General features: G+C 49.4%; 1 protein-coding gene across 1 annotated transcript in view; it reads right to left on the bottom strand.

Annotated features, from left to right (window-relative positions):
* LOC119466330 (DNA primase large subunit) overlaps positions 1 to 258 on the bottom strand; it is a 29018-nt gene extending 28760 nt beyond the window's left edge. Inside the window, exon 1 of the mRNA XM_037726834.2 lies at positions 4 to 258. Within this exon, the coding sequence (XP_037582762.1) occupies positions 4 to 163 (160 nt within the window). The 5' untranslated portion in view covers positions 164 to 258. The remainder of the gene's footprint in view (positions 1 to 3) is intronic.
* Between the last annotated feature and the right edge of the window lie 21387 nt (positions 259 to 21645).

The following is a 21645-nucleotide window of genomic DNA, read 5'->3' as shown; positions in this document are numbered from 1 at the left end:
TACCCTTGAGTCTTTCGAGGGCGACCTCTTCGAAGTCGCTCAGCGGTATGTTGTCGGTGGGAGGAGTGCTGTAGAAGTGCAAAAGCGTCTTTCGGCCAGCGTATTCAGCTAGGGGATCGCCGACTGCGACGTGGCGTCGCCTCTTGTGGCCCGCAAACTGCATTTCGTGGCACTAAACGTGGCACAGTAAGCAGCAGACTATGTTCACACGCACAACCACGCAACTGTGCGAAGATAAACGCGCGAAACTTTTCCCGCAAAAACTTGGGCCGTGTTGGCCTGTTTAAGCACAATAAAATTTTAATGTATTAGAGAGGGCGCTGCATGTGAGACAAACATTTCCAACAGTGTACCTTTTTTTCGTTCTTCTTGCCCTTAATAACTCTGCTGTAGTTCATAAGTTTCTTATAATTATGCACTGTGCTAGTTCTGTTCACATGTGCAAAAAGCACCGTCATTGCATTTTTTTGTAATCTCGGAGGCCATAAAAACTTGATATTGATTGGGTAATGAAGTACAGTGCTTGGTAAAAATAGTCCGAAAGTTGAAGTTGAATATTTATTTATTATTATTTATTATCATGCCTGCCTATCATTTACTAATATATTATAATGGGTGGTGTCCAAATCTACGCCCCAGTAAAGACCCACGCCCCAGTGATCATCCTCATTGAATACAGATCTCAAAGGCTATGCTTTTACTGGCTGCATGCGGCGAAGGCGACTGTGGGAACCTGAAACACGTCGTGGACGTCAGGTTTTGGAGACCACCTATTCTGCGAGAAATCCATTTATTTGGCTTTTTCTGAAGCACTTCAAGGGTCGAAGATTTTGGCCCGGCCCAGGCCCGCAGTTTATGCCCGGGCTAAGCCCGTGTGCGTAACTCCGAGCCCAGGCCCGGCACGGGCCCGCCGGATAAGTTCAGTGTACTGTACGTGCATTAAAACCTCATTGGTTATGTGGGCTATCCAAGACACGATAAAAGTGCAGTGGCAATAAAAGAACACGAACACACTTTTTCCCGGAGTGGACGTGTACCGCTAATATGAGGAGGACGACCGATGGAACGCTGGCTTAGAAGTAATTCTGGCTTGGCATATTGTGTAAAACTCGTGTACAGGCTCGTAGCCAGGAAGGGGGGCGGGGCGGGGGGGGGGGGGGGGGGGGGTTCTCCAGCAGGGCTCCCGCCACACCGCTGCGCAAAGAAACTTGTCAAAAGCTGCTCACCATGTGCCAGACTGAGCAGATCTTTCCGTCCTACAGCGCCGAGTGTACATCGGCCGAACGGGCCGCCGCGTAAGCGATCCGGAGCATCATAAAATAGCAGAGGACGCCGCACCCGAAAGTCGGCGCCCGATAAACAGAGAGGGGCAGCTGTGCTCCCTACTTTGCCCCCACCGCGACCCTTCGCCCCCCCCCCCCCCCTCTCTCTCTCTCCTAGTATTTAAAAAGTCACATACTGCGATTTTTACTGAAAGAAAGTGCTGAAAAAATAGCTAGGTGCTTTCCTCAAGTAGCCAAGGCCTTCAGCAAGTGCCCCAACCCCTCAACCCCCCCCCCCCCCCCCCCCCCGTCTCCGAAAGAACTTCCTGGGTACGGGCTTCCTCCTGTATAATACTTGACGTTGTAAACACCAAATATACTCGCACTTGTAAAAAATACACTTGTAAAAAAATCAATGACGATTCAGAGGTAAATGCGAGGGACACACACACACACACACACACACGCACGCACGCACGCACACACACACACAGAGAGAGAGAAAGAGAGACATGCGCGCGCGTTTTAAGCTTTCTCATTCCCTCTCTACACAACCACGTCACCGGCTTCCAACACTTCCCACACACGCATTTTTTTCCTTTGACGCTCCTAATGCTATCGAATTAAAAATGTTGCAGTTTCGTATGAAGGTGTGCGACACACCGTGTTGCGTAATGCACCTTTATTTAGAAACTCTAGGGGTCATTCTGAGATGTCTATTGTTTCGGCTATATGCGACCCACAATGCATGCGGGATGCATCGCTCACTTCGCCATGACACTCGCTCTCCACGGTCGTCCATGATCATGATGGCTTGACGACAACTCTGACAACGAGAAAGTGACGATGATGGACGAAATCCTGGGTTTCACGGAATCCCGTCTGGTCGGGACGACGGGATTTTCCGGCATGTCGACGATGCCATCACAACAAATGCATGATGACAAATGGCATGGCAATGGTGGCGTAGTCACCATTGAATGACGACAGCATGCTTTCGATCGGATGACGAAGAAATCACAGCGTCTGTGCGAATATATACTCAGACAACATTGTCTCAATATACCGGGTATTTCAGTTAACTTGGGCGAAACTTTAAAAATATGCAGATGCTATACGTAGCTGAACAGAACCAAGCTAACGTTGTTAGCCGTCACTTAGAGATATGTAGATTATTTTTTGCATTCCGCCTAATTAGATAATTAGTCTTTATTATTGAATCAACTTCTCAAATATTATTAGATGAAAAGTGCCAATGAGAAAATTGTAGAGCAACATGAAAAATTCCCGATGCCGCTTTCTGTTGCTCAATACGTGCTACATAAATTTGTTTTTCCGAGTGTGAAAAAGGCCGCGAATACACGCAAAGTGCCTCGAGCGGCCAGTCGCGCGGCAATTTTGCGTGTATTCGCGAACAATTTTATGTAGCCCGTATTGAGCAACAGAAAGCTCTCATTGCCACAATTTTCTCATTGACACTTTTCATCTAATTATAATGTTTGAGAAGTTGGTTCATTATTTACGACTAATTACCTAATTAGGCGGAATAAAAAAATATCTGCGTATCTCTAAACGACGGCAAACAACATTATTGAGCCCAAGAGTCACGGCGAAGGAGGGCGGCATCCAACAACCGGCATGAACAGCCTTCGGCACAGTCGACGCTGATAATGCGCGCGCACGCGCGATGAAGTTGAAGGGCACACGCATGATGATGATAATATATAGATGATCAAGAAGTGCACAATGAATGCCCACAATATATATATATATATATATATATATATATATATGTGTGTGTGTGTGTGTGTGTGTGTGTGTGTGTGTGTGTGTGTGTGTGTGTGTGTGTGTGTACAGCGATGAAACGAAAAATGTTAGGCCTAACGTTAAGAGACAGAAAGAGAGTGGTGCGGATCAGAGAGCAAACGGGGTTAGCCGATATTCTAGTTGACATTAAGAGGAAAAAATGGAGCTGGGCAGGCCGTGTAATGGGTAGGATGGATAACCGGTGGACCATTAGAGTTACAGAATGGATACCAAGAGAAGAGAAACGCAGTCGAGGACGGCAGAAAACTAGGTGGGGCGATGAAGTTAGGAAATTTGCAGACGTAAGTTGGAATCAGCTAGCGCAAGACAGGGGTAATTGGAGATCACAGGGAGACGCCTTCGTCCTGCAGTGGAAATAAATATAGGCTGCTGCTGCTGATGATGATGATATGTAAACAGCTGTCGCTCTGCTGAGGTAAAGACTGTACATGACGTTTTCCGCCGACCAGTTCGGAGGACTGTCGATTAAGGGGCTTTACGCTGACCCAAAGACAGGCGGCGGGAGCGCATCCCCATACAACGGCGAGCCGCTCCACTTGTGGCACTCTGGCAGGCATTGCGCGATTGAAAATGAAGGCGACTACCAGACCGCATGGTTGCCCTTTTCAGGCGCGAAGCAGTGTATTCGCGCCGACATCTAATCATCAGCCTTAATTTTGTGTTGTGGCGACTGCCGTTGGGCCCACCGTGTCCCAGCGCGAATGCGCTGAATAAGCAGTGTCTTCATACCGCCTGAGCGATGATGATGATGATGAGGATGATGAGAGACCTGGCGGCCGCTGGTGAATATGATTCCGAAAGGGGGATGCGCAAACGTCCAACACAATCTTTGACCCGCCACCCACGTTTGGGTCAACGGAGAAACAACTGGTTACACATATACTGTCGACAGGTGAAGCACGCTCGGAAGCACTCATTTGAAGTGGACGGAAGCATCAACTGAACATCAGTCGAGATAAAGAAGAGTTGTTTAGACTATTGGTGAAAAAAAAAAAAGCCGGGAAAAGATTGATAGTATAGATTCGTTAGAGGCATAGGCAGCGCTAGAAGGCAGACTTAGAAGTTTTAAGGAAGGGGAAACAATTATGCTTGGCTCTGCTATCGCAAACACCAGAGACCAGCGGAACTGGGGAAAGCCTAGTAAAGTAGTGGCAAACGACATAGTCTAACGACATAGCCCATCTCCACTGGTCTCTGGTGTTTGCGATAGCAGATCCACGCATAATTTTTCTGCGTAGTATCGCGGTCAATTCAACCGGCCACGTTCACGAGCCCCTCCGGATCTTCATTTATTCATATTAGAACGCAAGGAGGGACAAGACCGCCGTCGACGTTACACACGCTCTGGACAGCAGCTCTTAGAGTTAGACGGAGAACGCTTGCCGAAGAAGGTGGAAGTGCTTCCGGCTGTCGCTCCTTGGGCCGACGACGTGCAGGTTCGAGTCACGAAACCTATCACACGCCGGCAGACGAAAGAGTACCACGGCGCTTATCGATACAAACTCGCAGAACGGGCAGACTTTAAAGAATATGCCATTTTCACTAATGCGGCCTGGGATCCCACTACCAGAGCAGCGCTGGTAGTCGTTAGTGGTGAGCAACAAAATGTCCGGATTCACCAATACCAGCAAGAACCGACCGTGCAGGCGCTTGAACGGCAGGTAAACCTGTTTGCCATAGAGAAGCTGAAGGAAAAGGAGAAAAAAATTACGGAAGACCACATTATCAAAGAGTTCCCGGTATTCACCGAGTCTTTAGATGCCTAAAGGCGCTCACGGGGACGCATAGAGTAGGCACGTGGGCGCATGATATCAAGGTCGCATGCGCATCCCTTCATCGGGACGACGGCATGGGTGTGCGAGTGGACTGTGTCCCGGGGCACTCGGGCAGCATCGTCAACGGTGCGGCCCACAGTGTAGCGAGCGAGTTGTTATTTTCCCGCTCATCTCCCTTGGGCCCAGTCCCTCTTATTCCTGTGCGCCTGGACACGGAGGAGAAGAGCGAGCGACTTAAGCTGAAGACGAAGGTACCGCACAATGCCCACCCTTTGCCCAAAGGGATTCCTCGGGGCGCGCAAGTCCTGGTGCATAAGGCCAGGACGGGCGCAGCACTCACCGAAAGCGTCCTGGCTAAGCGGCGCGCCTACGCCGCTTCAAGGAAGACGCGAGGTCATCAGAGGCAACGTTTGGACAACGAGGAGGTGGAAGAGACGGAGGCGAACGTGATGTCAACACCAGTGACGTGCAGTACATGTGGCATCGGCGCTCGACCGACAGCCAGGCATCTTTGTGGGACTGTCCCAGTCTCGCGACAGTAAGAGACAAACACAAGGGAAGCGGCATTACCTGACTGGAGGCATGGACCATGCCACCCCCTCAAGCCGATGCCCGGCGAATTATCAATTCCTTATGGAAGTTTGTGCGCGAAGCCGGCTTGACCGGGAGAGTATGAATGCGTCGTTTTTTTTTTTGTTTTTCATTGTGAACCCCACAATGGCCACCCCTGCTTAGGCCACTGAGTCACCCTTTTCATTAAAGTTCATTCTCTCTCTCTCTCTTCGCCTACGCGGACTTTCGGCTTCCCTCAATCTAAACTCGGGATGTTCTCTTTTGCGTCGCCTGGTTTCAGCGTCCATAGCTCTCGCTTCAGTCTTTTGGAAGCGACGAGTGTCCAGTTCTCTGGTCGAAACTTGCCGAGCCGCCGCCAGAGTACAGTGCCTAGAATATATTCTAGGCACTGTAGCCGGAGCGGCATCGGCTGCAGTCACGGACTCCTCTTCCTCTTCCCCGGCCGACACCACCTTTATGCACTTCGAGGCGTCGTGGAGTTCCTTGACTCGTCAGGGCTCTCCGCACGCCTCTAAGGACATTTCTACAAGCGGGAAGGCCTCACGGCCTCCCACCCCACCCCGGGCCTGACCGGCCTGGCACAACACCCCTGCAGACTCTGCAGCACACCAAGGCCTTCCATCTCGGCCTGATACGTGCCGCCTATGCCTGCCGGTTTAGCTTCGCCCAGCCATGGCGACTCCACTCTATCCCTTCTTTCGCTCCCACTTACCCCTCCCCGTTGGCGCTGAGCCGTGCTCCCTCAAGGGCTGCAGAAGATAGCGCCAACCTTTCCCTTTCCCTCAAGAACCACTTATCATATCATCATCACGGACACCGGGCGCCTTCGGCGCGAACGCAGGGAAGCGTGGTCGGCGTCGGCCGCAGCTTTACGCGTCCCACTATCACCTGCCTCACTCCTCCTCTCCACTTCACCTCCGCTATGCTGCGCGATGCTATTTTTATAATCCGCTTTCACTCCACTCAGCTCTCTGTACCCCAGCTCGGCGAAGCTGCGGACGACGGAATGATCATTATAGCGAGGTTCTAACAGCTCCGCTGTAAAAGATTAAGAGGAGATTTATGCAAAATGCCAGAATAAAAAAACATGTATAGCATTCCTGAATAACTCAATCAGGCTAGGAGACTATGTGTCACCGCCCTGTTTCAAAGGTGATGACAATAAATCATCATCATCATTATCATCTCTTCTAGATTCCAGCTGGTGCCGCTTTTCGGTGCTGACGGTCGCGCAGGCCGCTCGCTCCTGCGTTCCGGTTAAGTGAGACGCAGCAGTACATGCTGAAGAATCCCAGGAGGTCAGAACAACCCGGAGCCTTCTACAACGGCGTCTTTGGTATGCTAAAATGAATGAATGAATCAATCAATCAATTTAAAAAATTGACAGTCACTTTAGCGTACGCCCAAGACGGTGAAGGCGAAATCCTGCGCGCTCAAGAGGCATTAATTAAATTACTTGACATTCTCATTCGAATTCGTGGTTACTTCTTATAACTTGTTTTCTCCCACCAGAGCTCGCGGGTTCAAGTGCCCTAATGAACTCCATATTAATTAATTGGGCTTTAATTACCTTCGCCTTAACACCAAAGGTTGTGGGTTCGACTCCCACGTAAGCTTGAGTGTTCGACTCCCACCGGAGGTCGTGGGTTCGAGTGCCTGAATTAAGTCTACTTCATTAACGGAGCCAGCTGTGGAAGACGGCGACGAACGCGCGAGCAGTGGCACGAGCGTGTCACTGCGATAGGCGAGCTCACATGACTTTCTGTAGGCCGCGTATTCAAGGCCACCGTCTGGTGAGACATTTAAAGCTTTCGTCTTAATAACGCAGCGGATGTCCTTGAATACTTTCACGCAGTTAGACCATTTCGTAATGGTGCAACACGCCGGCCGGAATGCGAAGTTGAAAAGTTGCGCCGACGTATAGAGCGGTTTACCCAGGCAAGAAATTTTACAGGTCAATCTTTTCAGTTTTCGTGGGTGAACAATGTGTTTTTTGATATTCCCAAATTATAACAGTGCGCTATAAGCTCCGCAGCTCAAGTGCCCACGACATATTCTGTAATTGTGCAAAGCCGAAGTTGAAAACTTGAATTCGTCCCACTAAGTTACCGGGGAATGATGGCGGTTTGAAAAGAAAAGGGTGACACTGTTACCGAAATCATTGGGCCTATGCAAAACTGAAATAACACTTGTAAATAGATGAAAAGAACAGCGACGAAAAGAACACAAATCCAAACAGGAAATACGCAAAATAATGCAATTCACGAATTGAATATCTATGATTAGATTTTTCGAATAATCGATATATTCAATGTCGAGACCCAGGTAGTGCCTCAAGTCATCGACGCCGCGGAGCCCCTCCTGGTCTATGCTACCCAAGCGAACATTTCACTTCGTTTTAGAGCGAAAGATCACTACGGCGTGTCTCGCAAGGTCATTGATGGCGCCGCAATGACCTTGAGCCACCGGAGCGCCGGAGCTGGATTCAGCCTGTCGCTTGCGCTTCAGCACAAGCGACAGCGCAAGCGACAGGCTGAATCCATTCATCCAGTAGATATAGCTAGACGGCAGGCTGCGAAATCTCAAGCAAAGGCAAAGTTGGCTGCTGAAACAACGGAGCAAAGGGGGGCCAGGTTAGCACGTTAAAGAGAAGCTTACGAAGCGCGGAAGCATGCATTAATGAAACACTGTGTGCATATATATATATTCTTTGCAAAACCAAGCCAAACAGACCTTTCGCTCGTGCTAACTAGGTTTACAAGAATTAAGCCTCAGCAATTTTTTGGGGCAAAATTTAGGAGCGCCAAGCACGCCTATGATGGGTCGCTTCGGCTCCCCTACGTCGGCCCGATACGACGTCGGAGCACCCGAACGCTGCGATTCGCAGAACGGCGGTTCTTCTGACGGGGCCGCCTCTGCCATTACAAGATTCGACAGGGGTGAACGAAATGATAACGTGACCCGGACGGATGGAACGACAACAAAAAAGTTGTCGCAGTTTCACCCGAAATGCGAAGCATCAATTGCGATAGCAACTTAGTAGAGAGATATACGGAGTAAGGATAGTAGTTGCATCCGCTGTACAAACTTGGACATGCAGCAGCACCGGCAACACGGAGCACTGTTGTCGACGCCGTCGGCGTTTTGCCCGCGTTCGCACAAAATGCGTGCGGCGTTGGTGATTGTTGCCGGAGCCTCTGATATAAATAGGCACTTGGTGCCGCAGTTAAACGTCGCCTCCCTTCCCTGCCCCCCCCCCCCCCCCCCCTACGGCCTTTCGTGCGTCAGAAGAAGGCGCGTTTGCTCTACATATATGGTGATTGTAAAGGAGGAAAGAGACGCCTACTTCTGCAGCCCTTAAGGGAGCACGGCACAGAACGCGCGTTTGTTCTCCGCCGTGCGTTCACTCCCCGTGAAAGCGCGCGTCCCTCGCGCCCTTTCACTCGCACATACAGCGTTCGGCGGCGCGCGGCGACGATTTCATCTCCATTGACGTCATACGGAACCTCACGGCGACGGCGACGCCGACGGCAGAAATCTGCTTTGGAGTGTCCATATAATTGCTATCGCAATAAAAGCAGAGCGCACATTTAGCAAAGTGCGAAGACCGGGCCAATAGCAGCCGATAGGCACGGAGATCGTGTTGGATACGCGCCAACAAACTTGACGCCGCTTCAACAGCCGTCAATCTAACCCGCACGCTTGACCACGGGACCGATCATATTGGACATAATCGCTCTTCAAGGTGGCTTTATTGTCCACTGTTACGAACGTGAAAAACTATTTTTAAAATTTAAGTACCACGGTTAGTTGGCAAAAGCTGCGTCTCCATGTACGTGAAACAAATATCTCCATCACCTCCTCATGTTTGCCATGGTAAAAACTGCATTTCATTGCCCAAACGCAGAGATGAAGATGGAACTACGTGTAGTGCATTGCCATGTTGCTGCCGCATTCCGGTATTTTCACGCAATCTCGGAGATTTGGAGATACACCTCAAGGTTGCTTTCGGGCCATCTGGGACGACACACAGGTCTGTGGACCAATTCAGTGATTTACTGTCAATTTCTCGAGAGCGGATGCCAAGAATATGAGTAGAGCACTTCTTTACAGTTACACACGCAAATAAACACTCACAAACAAAAATAATTGAACTCTTTTGCAGAAAGCTTTCAAGGAAAACTAATCAGAATCGCTCCCCTCTCTTTTCTTGGTTAGGGTAATTAAGAGCCAGTTTTTCCTACTTGCCACTTGAGCCTCGCATGGAATGCCTTGAATTTACGTAGAGCGCCCGTTGTATGCACTGCCCAATTACAAGCGCTGTGTATACAGTGGACGCCAACGATCGTGTCTGCTAAGCATTGCATCGCCACACGCCGCGGAAAGAGCTGAAACTTCAAACCCCAATGCCGCTTGCCGTTCTCCTCGCGGGCTCTGCGCCCCGGGTTAGTTGTATGTCACGTAATAAAACGCGGATGGGAAGGAGAGCACGCGTCTTCTCCTCTAGCCCTGCCGTAGCTGTGAATGACTGTGCGCGGCTGACGCTTATGTGGCCCGCGTGCCATATCTAATTGTTGGTAATCACTGGCGGGTGCAATGATCTGGGCGAGCAGGGATGGCTGCTAACTTCATGCGCGCTGTCTTCCTTGCCGGGATGTCTTTCCGCGCGCCTAGTGTTGCAGAGTTAAGAGACAGAGGTCATTGCAGATCACTGACAGAGGCCGTCTGTAGTGGACATAAAATAGGCAGATAAGGATGATTAATCTAATTTTCTAAGTTGCGGTGAATCGCGTGGCTGTACGAACCGTTCGCCTCTGCTGCCGGCGTTCTTCGTAATGCTTGCGTTGAGAAAGCGAGTGCTCGAGGTCATCCAGTGAGGTGTTTACAGGTTTACATGGCCCGTAGAGTGGAGCCGGAGTCGCTCCCGCTGCAGGTGACGGAACCTGGGCCGGCTCTCCAAGGCAATCTCCCTTCAAATCAACATGGCTGGGTCCCTTCCCAACCAACTCCCTAGAGGGCGGCGCCCCCCGCAAAGACAGCAAGCTCTCTCCTTTGTACATTAAAACTGTCGAGGTTTCAAAGAGAGGACGAAACGCGCCCAATTAAGGGCGTACGTTGACAACCTCGAACACCCCGCCGCAGTCCTTTGCGCTGCAAGAAACCGGGCCTGCGGTTAAGCTCTCGGGCTATAACGCTTTTCAGCGAGACCCGTCCACCTGTCTCCTAGTCAATAAAGGTTACACAGCGCAGGAGGTTGATCTTGACCTAAATCTGGAATATTCGTACGTGATGGTCTCTGTCCTCCCCCTGCGGCGAACAGATAGCCCCGTACAGATACTTGATATATACTGCCCCCCGAAAAAAAAAAAAAAAACGTCACTTTTTCTAACATCTTTAGCGCAGCGCTAAGGGTTGTGGGTCGCGATCCCCTGATGATAGTGGGCGATTTTAACGCACCCTGTCCCATGTGGGGCTATCGCAAGGAAGAGCCTCGTGGTCGTAAGTTGGCGGGACTTATATCTATGCTGGGCATCACTGTTCTAACCGACCCGGTCCTCCTAACACGTGTAGGGAATTTCGTCACTCGGACACCTGCCCCGACCTTACCTTCACGAAACACATCCGACACGCACACTGTATAAACACCGAGGACACCCTCGGTAGCGACCACTGCATACTGAACACTGTCCATTTACACTCGATCCTTACATCGCGCCCCTTGCACAAGTCAAACTTCCCGACTGGAATGCTTTCTACCAGGCCCTCCCAGCAATTTCTCTCTTGGAACAAACTACTCCACTTGGGCACACGGACTCATGCAAACACTCCGTTCACACGAAAAGCAGAAACAGCTTACGGAAAGTGCACCGGACGTGGATAACCACCTGATGCACCTCTGGGAAGCTCGCCGCAGCCTAATCAAATGATGGCGGTGGCAGAAACACAATCGTAAACTCCACGCTCGCATCTCTGACCTTACTCAGCAAGCAGCCAAGTACGATGCCCAGCTCACCGACACTAACTGGGTAGATTGATGTAACAGCGCAGCAAGACAGATGTCGAGCCGCAACACTTGGCGCCTCTTCAGCAGTCTCATAGACCCTACACAAACACGATCGGAAACCCAGAAACACCTCTCTCGCGCGCTGCACAACTTTCAAGGAAACACGGAGCAGCTAGCGAACGCTTTGCGCTCACAATACCTCAATCAGGATCGAGACCCGCGAGGGATGGATTATTCGTACGCAGGCAGCGATAATTCGGAAATGGATCAGCCTTTCCAGCTTCACGACCTTCGCGCGGCTCTTGCACAAATGTGCAGGGGGACTGCGCCCGTGAGAGATAAGGTAACAGTCAAACTATTGGCAAACCTTCCAGATCGGGCGTACGGAACCCTACTCGAATACATCAAAGCTATTTGGATCGGGGACACTTCGTTGCCAGCCGATTGGAAGACGTCATTGGTAACCTTTATCCCGAAGGCGGGGAAATCGGTAAACATAGACAACCTCCGGCTCATCTCCCTCACTTCATGTGTAGAGAAACTCGTGGAAACGATGGTCCGTGATACCTCGAGAGCATAAGAACACCTTCGCCGACACCATGTTCGGCTTCCGACCTCATAAGTCTGCACAAGACATCCTTTTACAGCTTCATCATGAGATTATCGAACCCACAGAACACCCACAAAACGACAAGACAGTCTTGGCACTCGATCTCAAGGGTGCCTTTGATAATGTTAAGCACGCCGTCATACTAAAGCATCTTAGCGAGACCAACTGCGGCGCTCGTACAATCAACTACATCAAACATTTCTCAACGGACCGCTTGGCCTGTATACGCATACAAGAGATCAAGTACGGCTCGTTTGAGATTCTCTTTAATATTGCCATGACACACCTCCCGGCACAGCTGGCGGGTGTCGATGGTGTCGATGCGCGTTACGCCGACGACATCACCATCTGGGCCACTACGGGAAACATAGGAGAGATGGAGGAATACCTGCAAGCAGCGGCGAGCATAGCAGACCACTATGCCACGTTCCGCGGCCTCCAATGCTGCCCGTCCAAGTCTAAATTTGTGCATATTCGACCTTCCCCGAATTGCAAAATCTCAGTTCAGCTTTCTCTTGCCAGTAGCCCCATCCGAGAAGTGGAGGAGATTCGAATACAGAGTCTCTTTATTAATTAACATTGCAAGGCCGACACAACTTTTGCCAAACTCCGCAAAGTCGGCGACCAGGTGGGCCGGATGGTTCGCGGCGTTTCCAACAAGCGAGGAGGGTTGCGGAGTAAGGATGCGGTGCGGCTCGCACATGCCTTCGTAACTAGTAGAGTACTGTACTCGACCTCGTACCTACGCTTACGGAAAAATGACGAAGATTGCTTGGAGGTTGTATTTCGCAAAACTGCCCAAGAGAGCCCTGGACCTTCCGATCTCCACTTCGAACGAGCGTATTCTCGCGTTAGGGGGTGGTGAATACCTATCGGGAACTTCCCGAGGCGCATCTCGTTAACCAATACACGCGTCTCACCCAGACCGTGTCCGGTCGCCGCCTCTTGGACCGGTTACATATTAAGCATGACCACCATACGATGGAAAGGGTTCGAGTGTCCGAACTTTGCAGACGCGCCCTCTACGTTCGACACCTTCCAACTAAGATGAACAAGCAGGACCATAACGGCCGGCGCCAGGCGCGGGCGTATGCCCTGCACCACCACTATGGCTCTAAGAAACACATCTTCTACGTCGATATTGTAGGCCCCAACCACTCCAGAGGGGGATGGTACACGGCTGCAATCATACACGCGGAAAGACAAGTGGACGGCCTCTCGTACAGAGCACCCGACTCAACGGATGCGGAGGAGGTGGCGATCGCCCTCGCAGCCTCCCATCCCGACTCTAAATTCATCCTCACAGACTCCCGCGGAGCCTGTCGTATCTTTTAATTCGGATGGATCACTCCTCTCGCTGACAAAATTCTTTGCCGCAGTATTCGCGAATGCGATCAAACTCATCGCTCAATCATATGGGTCCCCGGCCACCAAGGCATGCCAGGTAACGCAGCCACCCGTGAGGCAGCTGGCCCGCGCACTCACTTACCGGGCACCAAGCATCACTTGAGAGGACCTTGACCCAGATCACAGCCCTCTTCTTTCTTTTAAAGACATTACTGAGCACTATCGTGCCCAACACCGGCGTTACCCGGTTCCTATGAAGGGACTGGGTAAAGCTGGCGAACGAATTCTTCTTAGCCTCTTTACAAACACCCTGCTGTGCCCGGCGGTTCTCAAGCACTTTGATCCTTCTTTTGACGGCCGCTGCTGTTTTCTGTTGGGAGGTGGCCGACACCTCCCAGATGGTTTGGGCATGCAGGCAAACTCCTTCTCTCTCCTCCCCCCCTCCCCTTCACCTCTTCTCCTACACAAGAGGACTGGGAGGTGGCCCTGTTCGGCTGCTGGGAACTATCGGCGCAACAAGCCCTAGTTCGGCGGACCTGCGCAGCGGTCAAGACCGATGGGGTCCCGGAATGAGGGACTCCGCCCAGTAATGCAGGGGGCGCGATCCACTAGAGGCCTCTCGCCGAGCATATGGCCCAATAAATGCTTTTCACCACCACTACCAACGGCGAATTATCAACTCTTTATGGGAGTTTGTGCGCGGGGCCGGCTTGACCAGGAGATTATGAATGTGTCGTTTTTTTTTTTCATTGTGAAACCCACAATGGCCACCCCTGCTTAGGCCACTGAGCCACCCTTTCCATTAAAGTTCATTCTCTCTCTTCCTCTTTGCCTACGCGGACTCTCGGCTTCACTCAATCTAAACTCTGGATGTTCTCTTCTGCGTCGCTTGGTTTCAGCGTCCATAGCTCTTGCTTCAGTATTTCGGAAGCGACGAGTGTCCAGTTCTCTGCTCGAAACCTACCGAGCTGCCGCCGGAGTATAGTCATAGAGAAAGAAAAAAAAGTTACTTTTTTTTCTTTCTCTATGGTATAGTAGCTAGAATATATTCTAGGCACTGTAGCCGGAGCGGCATCGGCTGCAGTCACAGACACCGGGTGCGTTCGGCGCGAACGCAGTGAAACGCGGTCGGCGTCGGCAGCAGCTTTACGCGTCCCACTACCCCATGCCTCACTCCTCCTCTCCACTTCACCTCCGCTATGCTGCGCGATGCTATTTTTATACTCCACTTTCACTCCTTCTCAGCTCTCCGTACCCCAGCTCGGCGAAGCTGCGGTTGACGGAATGATCATTATAGCGAGGTTCTAACAGCTCCGCTGTAAAAGATTAGGATGAGATGTATACAAAATGCCAGAATGAAAAACTTGTATAGCATTCCTGATTAACTCAGACAGGCTAGGAGACAATCACCGCCCCGTTTCGAAGGGGATGCCAATAAATCATCCTCATCATTATCACTTCTTCTAAATTCCAGCTGGTGCCGCTTTTTGGCGCTGATGGCTGATCGCTCCTGCGTTCCGGCTAAGTGTGACGCAGCAGTACATGTTAAAGAATCCCAGGAGGTCAGAACAACCCGGAGCCTTCTACAACGCGTCTTTGGTATGTTAAAATGAATGAATGAATGCAACAATCAATCAATTAAAAAATGAGAGTCACTTTAGCCTACGCCCAAAACGGTGAATCCGAAATCCTGCGCGCTGAAGAGACGTCAGTTAAATTACTTGACATTCTCATTCGAATTCGTGGTTACTTCTTATTGCTTGTTTTCTCCCACTAGAGGTCGTGGGTACGACTCCCACCGAAGGTCGTGGGTTCGAGTCCCACATAAGCTCGAGTGTTCGACTCCCACCGGAGGTCGTGGGTTCAAGTGCCTGAATTAAGTCTGTCTGAATTAACGGAGCCAGCAGTGGAAGAAGACGACGAACGCGAGAGCAGTGACCTATCGCAGCGTGTCACGGCGATAGGCGAGCTCACATGACTTTCTGTACCGCACGACCCAGACTGCTACTCTACTGCAATGCGTTTTCAAGGCCACCATCTGACGAGGCATGTAAGGCTTTCGCCTCAATAACGCAGCAGATGTCCTTGAATACTTTCATGCAGTTAGACCATTTCGTGATGGCGCAACACGCCGGCCGGAATGCGAAGTTGAAAGGTTGCGCCGACGTATAGAGCGGTTACCCAGGTAAAAAAATTATACAGGTCAATCTTTTCAGTTTTCGTGGGTGAACAATGTGTTTTTTGATATTCCCAAATTATAACACTATGCTATCAGCTCCGCAGCTCAAGTGCCCATGACATATTCTGTAATTATGCAAAGCCGACGTTGAAAACTTGAATTCGTCCGACTAAGTTACCGGGGAATGATGGCGCTTTGAAAAGAAAAGGGTAAAATTGTTGCCGTAAACATAAGGCGGATGCGAATACTTAAATACCTCTTGCAAATGCGATGTGCCGATGAAAAGAACACAAATACAAACAGGAAATACGAAAAATAATGCGATTCGCGAATCGATATCTATCATTACATTTTCGAATAATCGATATATTCGATGTCGAGACCCAGTCAGTGCCTCAAGTCATCGGCGCCGCGAGCCCCTCGTGGTCGATGCTACCCAAGCGAACAATTCACTTCGTTTTAGATCGAAAGCTCACTACGCCGTGTCTCGCAAGGTCGCTGATCGCGTCGCAATGACGTTGAGCCGGCGGAGCGCAAGTGTGGTAGGTGTGACGTCACGCCACGTGATCCGCTGCGGAGAGGCGTCACCGCTGCGCTCGCTCGGAGCCTCGCCGCTGTGGTACCACGTGACTAGGAGCGGGTTTGACGGCTGCTACACCGGCGCTTGGTGGGATTGGTCGCTCTGTCGGCTCGGTCTCGCCATGGATGGCGCGCCGGCTGGGCCGTCTGTGATTGCGCTTCAGCGCAAGCGCACGCTGAATCCAGTCATCCAGTAGATATAGGTAGACGGCAGGCTGCGAAATCTCAAGCAAAGGCAAAGTTGGCTGCTGAAACAACGGAGCAAAGGGAGACCAGATTAGCACGTTATAGAGACGCCTACCAAGCGCGGAAGTGTGCATTAATGAAACATTGTGTGCATAGTCTTTGCAAAACCAAGCCAAACAGACCTTTGGGTCGTGACAACTACGTTTGCAAGAATTAAATCTTAGCCATCTTTTGTGCGAAATTAAGGAGCGCCAAATCGCCTCAGATGGGTCGCCCGATACGACGTCGAAGCAACCGAACGCCGCGATTCTCAGAACAGCGCCGCTTCTGACGGGGCTGCCTCTGTCGGTGCAAGATTCGACAGGAGCGATCGAAATGATAACGCGACACGGACGGATGGAACGGCAACAAAAGCAGAGCGCGCATTTAGCAAAGTGCGAAGACCGGGCGAAGACCGGGGCGACAGCTGCCGATAGGCACGCAGATCGTGTTGGAAATGCGCCAACAAACTTAACGCTGCTACAACAGCCGTCAATCTAACCCGCACGCTTGACCACGGGACCGATCATATCCTCCTGAGACCCGAATACAGCTATTGGACATAATCGCCATTCAAGGTGGCTTTATTGACCACTGTTACGAACGTGAAAAGTTATATTTTAAAATTTGTGTACCACGGTTAGTTGGCAAAAGCTGCGTCTCCATGTACGTGAAAGAAATATCTCCATCACCTCCTCATGTTTGCCACGGTAAAAACTGCATTTCTTTGCCCAAACACAGAGATGAAGATGGAACTACGTGTAGTGCATTGCCATGTTGCTGCCGCATTCCGGTATTTTCACGCAATCTCGGAGATTTGGAGACACACCTCAAGGTTGCTTTCGGGCCATCTGGGACGACACACAGGTCTGTAAGACCAATTCAGTGATTTACTGTCAAATTTCTCGAGAGCGGATGCCAAGAATATGAGTAGAGCACTTCTTTACAGTTACACACGCAAATAAACACTCACAAACAAAAATAATTGAACTCTTTTGCAGAAAGCTTTCAAGGAAAACAAATTAGAATCGCTCCCTCTCTCTCTTTTCTTTGTTAGGGTAATTAAGAGCCAGTTTTTCCTACTTGCCACTTGAGCCTCGCACGGAATGCCTTGGAACTACGCAGAGCGCCCGTTGTATGCACTGCCCATTTACAAGCGCGGTGCATACAATGCACGCCAACGATCGTGTCTGCGAAGCATTGCATCGCTACATGCCGCGGAAAAAGCTGAAACTTCAAACCCCAACGCCGCTCGCCGTTCTCTTCGCGGACGCTGCGCTCCAAGCCGGAGAGTCGACGTCAATCGCGCAAGTGCGCCTACGTAGATCATCATGCTATGACGTCACTGACAGTGGCCCATGTGACTTTGAGAATTATGCGAATTCTTCAATTTCGCTTCTGACGTATGCGTCAAGCGATCCCCCAGCTCCGGTACGGGAGAACGTAGGGAAGGAATTTCGTTTGCGGGGAAAGTGGAGGGATTGTCTTCGCCGTCGGTGACGCTCACCTCTTGAAATAATGGGTTCGCGGCACTGAAATATTTCTATCTCGGCTATTAATGAACCAATTTGAAAAAAAAATTCTTGCGGTGGAACGCTCCCTAGAGGGTACGTAACAACTTCCAGCGCATAACCGAAGTTTTCGATGTGGCCTGGGGAGGGGCCCTTTATTTCTCAGCGAACGAGAACGCAGGAAGAAGCCTACAAGAACCTCGTTCTACTAAGCCATTAGGCTTACATTTTTGTCCGTGTGTGAAACAGTCTCCAGGAAGTTTTCCGAAGCGCTAAGCATTTGCAGTGGTTGTCATTTAATCAAGGCCATGAGAAGCCTGCTCGAACCCTGTGCATAATTTCCAACAATCGCATGCGTTGAGCATCGAGATGTTATGAAAATATTCTTGGGGAGTTTGTCGTGTTGCGGCTCGGCATTTACACTTGCACTGATTGTTCCAGTAACGAGGGGGATGGAATATCGAAATAAAACCACCACAGGGGGTAATCTTTGGCTGTCTGCAATGACGCTTTTCATTTATCACTGTTCAAAAGGTCGTAAAAGTGAGATCACGTGCCTTGCTTTTGTTTTTCGCTCAAAATAATAAATGATGTGGTTTTGCGTGCCCAAACCATGATCTGGTTATTGAGCGTATAGTGGGGGACTTCGAAATAACTTTAATGAGCTGGGGTTCTTTAACGTGCACCTAAATGTATACGCACACAAGCGTTCTCGCATTTTGCCCTCATTGAATTTAGGCAACCGCGGCCGTGATCGAAACCGCGACCTCGAGCTTGCTTTTTGATACTTTGCTAATGTAAGGCTGCTTTCGGCCACGTGCTCTTCATCATGCTGACCTTTCACACGCACGATTAGTATCTCGATAAGTACAATACCTTCAATAATTGGCAACGCTGCCGTATTTATTCACCTGCTTTTGCCTTACGCCTTTTTATGGCACTACTCAGCTGTAGTTTTAGTCAAAAGTTGCGCCAGCCTTTTTGAAGGAGAACCGTTAAGTATATGTCAACACATGCTTCAGCGTTCTTTTGGAAACAAATATGTGAGCGCTGTTCTATTTAAAAGAAAAAAAAGTGAGAATATAGTGCCTGTTGGAAGCGGAGTTTTTATTTAGGCCTTTGATTTAAAAAAAAATAAAAAATTGACAAAAACCGCAAATTTCCAGTAAGCGACAATGTCAAGTTTACAACTGTGTATCTCAGCAATAAAGAATGATATCGCAATACTGTAAATTACTCTAAACTGCAGTGCCATGCACTGTTATTATTTGAGTACGCCTTTTGCAAAACCCTTTTAAACATTGTAACAAATTCACGTCAACAGTAAATTTATATACAAGATTTGTTCAATTTAAGTGTTCTAACGGATGCAGTTTACAGAGCGGCGGTATCTGTTTTGGTGCAGAGGGACACATTTGTAAACTTCGGGCTTCTATTTTTATAACTTACAATTAAAAAAATTATTATAAAAAGTTCAGGCATAAAATCAAAATTTTGCTTCCAACTATCAATAGACTGCAACTATCTCTCTAAAGTGCGACAAGTTTAATTAAAATCGGTCTAGGGGTTACCTCAGAAAAAGTCTTTTTGCCTTTTACATGTATTTGAATAGGCGGCATCGGAGTTGGGCCCGAGCTGAAGCTTCCTCTTAAGGTGAGATGTAAATATTGCAATGCACGTAAGCACTCAAACTGCGAAAATTACAAACTTCTGCACTGTCAGCCAGCGAAGAACCCCAATTCGCCACAGCGTGCCTTTACGTGTTCTGATGGCGGCGCAAGAGCACGTGTCACCCTACTCCAGCACCGACCCTGACATCCAGACACGGGTCCTGGCACGAGCTGAAGACGCCATCATGAAGCACAGCCTAGCAGCCTACGTAGCTTAGCCTCCCTTACCCCTTCGAATAATAAAGTTGACACTCACTTACTGTCACCACCCTGTACGGAGGAAAAAAAAATAAGACGCGGTTCACAGGTCTCATCTGTATTCCGTTCAAGTTGCTGGACAAGTCTTTCGTACTCAGAAACGCGAACAATTTCAGCAGGCACATTGGGCTGAAGAAAAAGGGTGGCTCTGTTATCGTGTGCAAGGGTGCCTGCAAATGAGGTGGTCACATCAACGACGTCCGTATCTACATTATAGTCATTGAATTTGCATACCATTCTATAAGTGCACCTTATTTCGCTCAATCTTCGACCATTTGCTCTAGTGGCTCTGTTTTCCATTTTCTACCGATCGCGCTATTTCAATGATTCCGAATGTTCCCCAGGTTTCTGCCACCAGAATATAGGATAGCTGGTGATAAGCTGTCTTTGCGTGTTTCAGGTCCTTCGTTAGTTTATTTCGATGGACTTTACAAGCGGTCCAGGAGTTACACTCCCTTGTTTTTACAAATTTCGTATACAAACTGTCTCGCTTCCTGATTTTTCTCATAAGATGTCTTGCAAGCCACGGTTATTTGGAGTCTTTATGCTGGAGTTCTTAATATACAAAATAGCATCTGTTTAGGTCAACAAAGTTACAAAAAAAGTTGTCGCAGTTTCACCTGAAAGGCGAAGATTCAATTGCGATAGCAAACTTGTAGAGAGCTATACGGAGTAATGATATTAGCTTTATCAGCTGTATAAACTTGGACATGCAGCAGCATCGGCAACACGCAGAACTGTTGTCGACGCCATCGGCGTTTTGCCCGCGTTCGCTCAAAATGCGTGCGGCGTTGGTGACTGTTGCCGGAGCCTCTGACATAAATAGGCACTTGGTGCCGCAGCTAAACGTCGCCTCCCTTCCCTCCCCCTCCCCCCACGGCCTTTCGTGCGTCGGAAGATGGCACGTTTGCTCTACATATATGGTGATTGTAAAGGAGAAAAGAGACGCCTACTTCTGCAGCCCTTAAGCGAGCACGGCGCAGAACGCGCGTTTGTTCTCCGCCGTGCGTTCACTCCCCGTGAAAGACGCGCCCCTCGCTCCCTTTCACTCGCACATACAGCGTTCGGCGCGCGGCGACGATTTCTTCTCCAAAATGACGTCATACGGAACCTCACGGCGACGGCGACGGCGACGGCAGAAATCTGCTTTTGAGTGTCCATATAATTGCTATCGCAATAAAATCATAGGCGATGTTGGCATTGCGGTCGTAAAAAAAAAGTTCCTCTCACGATGTATGCTTTATTTCTAACTGAAATGCCTGCAATGCCTGGGCGTTAGTATCTTTCTACAAAAAGGCGTTCCTAATTAGATTTGTACGTACATGGTTTCAATGAATAAAGCAGCTAGCATGTGATCACTTATTGGAGAAGTCAGTACAGCACTTCTTATAAGTGTACATTAAATTTTGATCATAGTTGGTTACGAAAAGGTCAAGTAGCGTCGCACATGGTACAGTAATTCTGGTTTCTGTTGTCGGAGTATTCAAGCATTCATAGGATTGAAATGTATATTGAAAGTGAGTTTCGTCGAACTTTCATCCAGCATATTAATGTTTAGGTAAACAACAAAAATAATGTATAGTTTATTGGCGTTTGATAATACCAACAATTCTTCTCCAAATGCGAAAAATAGAACATTATAACCACCAGTTGTGCGTTAGACTGCAGCCAAAGTGACAGTCACGAGCTTCAATGGTCAGCGCTTCGAAATCGGGTATTATGCGAGAGAACCAACCAGCAACTCACAAGGAACAGTCTCATCAATGAACACTGCGATTTCGCCTCCGCACCGCTGTTTTCTACTTACAAAAATGTTCTATTTTCA

Source organism: Dermacentor silvarum, chromosome 10 (assembly GCF_013339745.2).
Source record: "Dermacentor silvarum isolate Dsil-2018 chromosome 10, BIME_Dsil_1.4, whole genome shotgun sequence".
NCBI classification, from domain to species: Eukaryota; Metazoa; Arthropoda; class Arachnida; order Ixodida; family Ixodidae; genus Dermacentor; species Dermacentor silvarum.
This window is presented reverse-complemented; position numbering and strand designations above follow the sequence as displayed.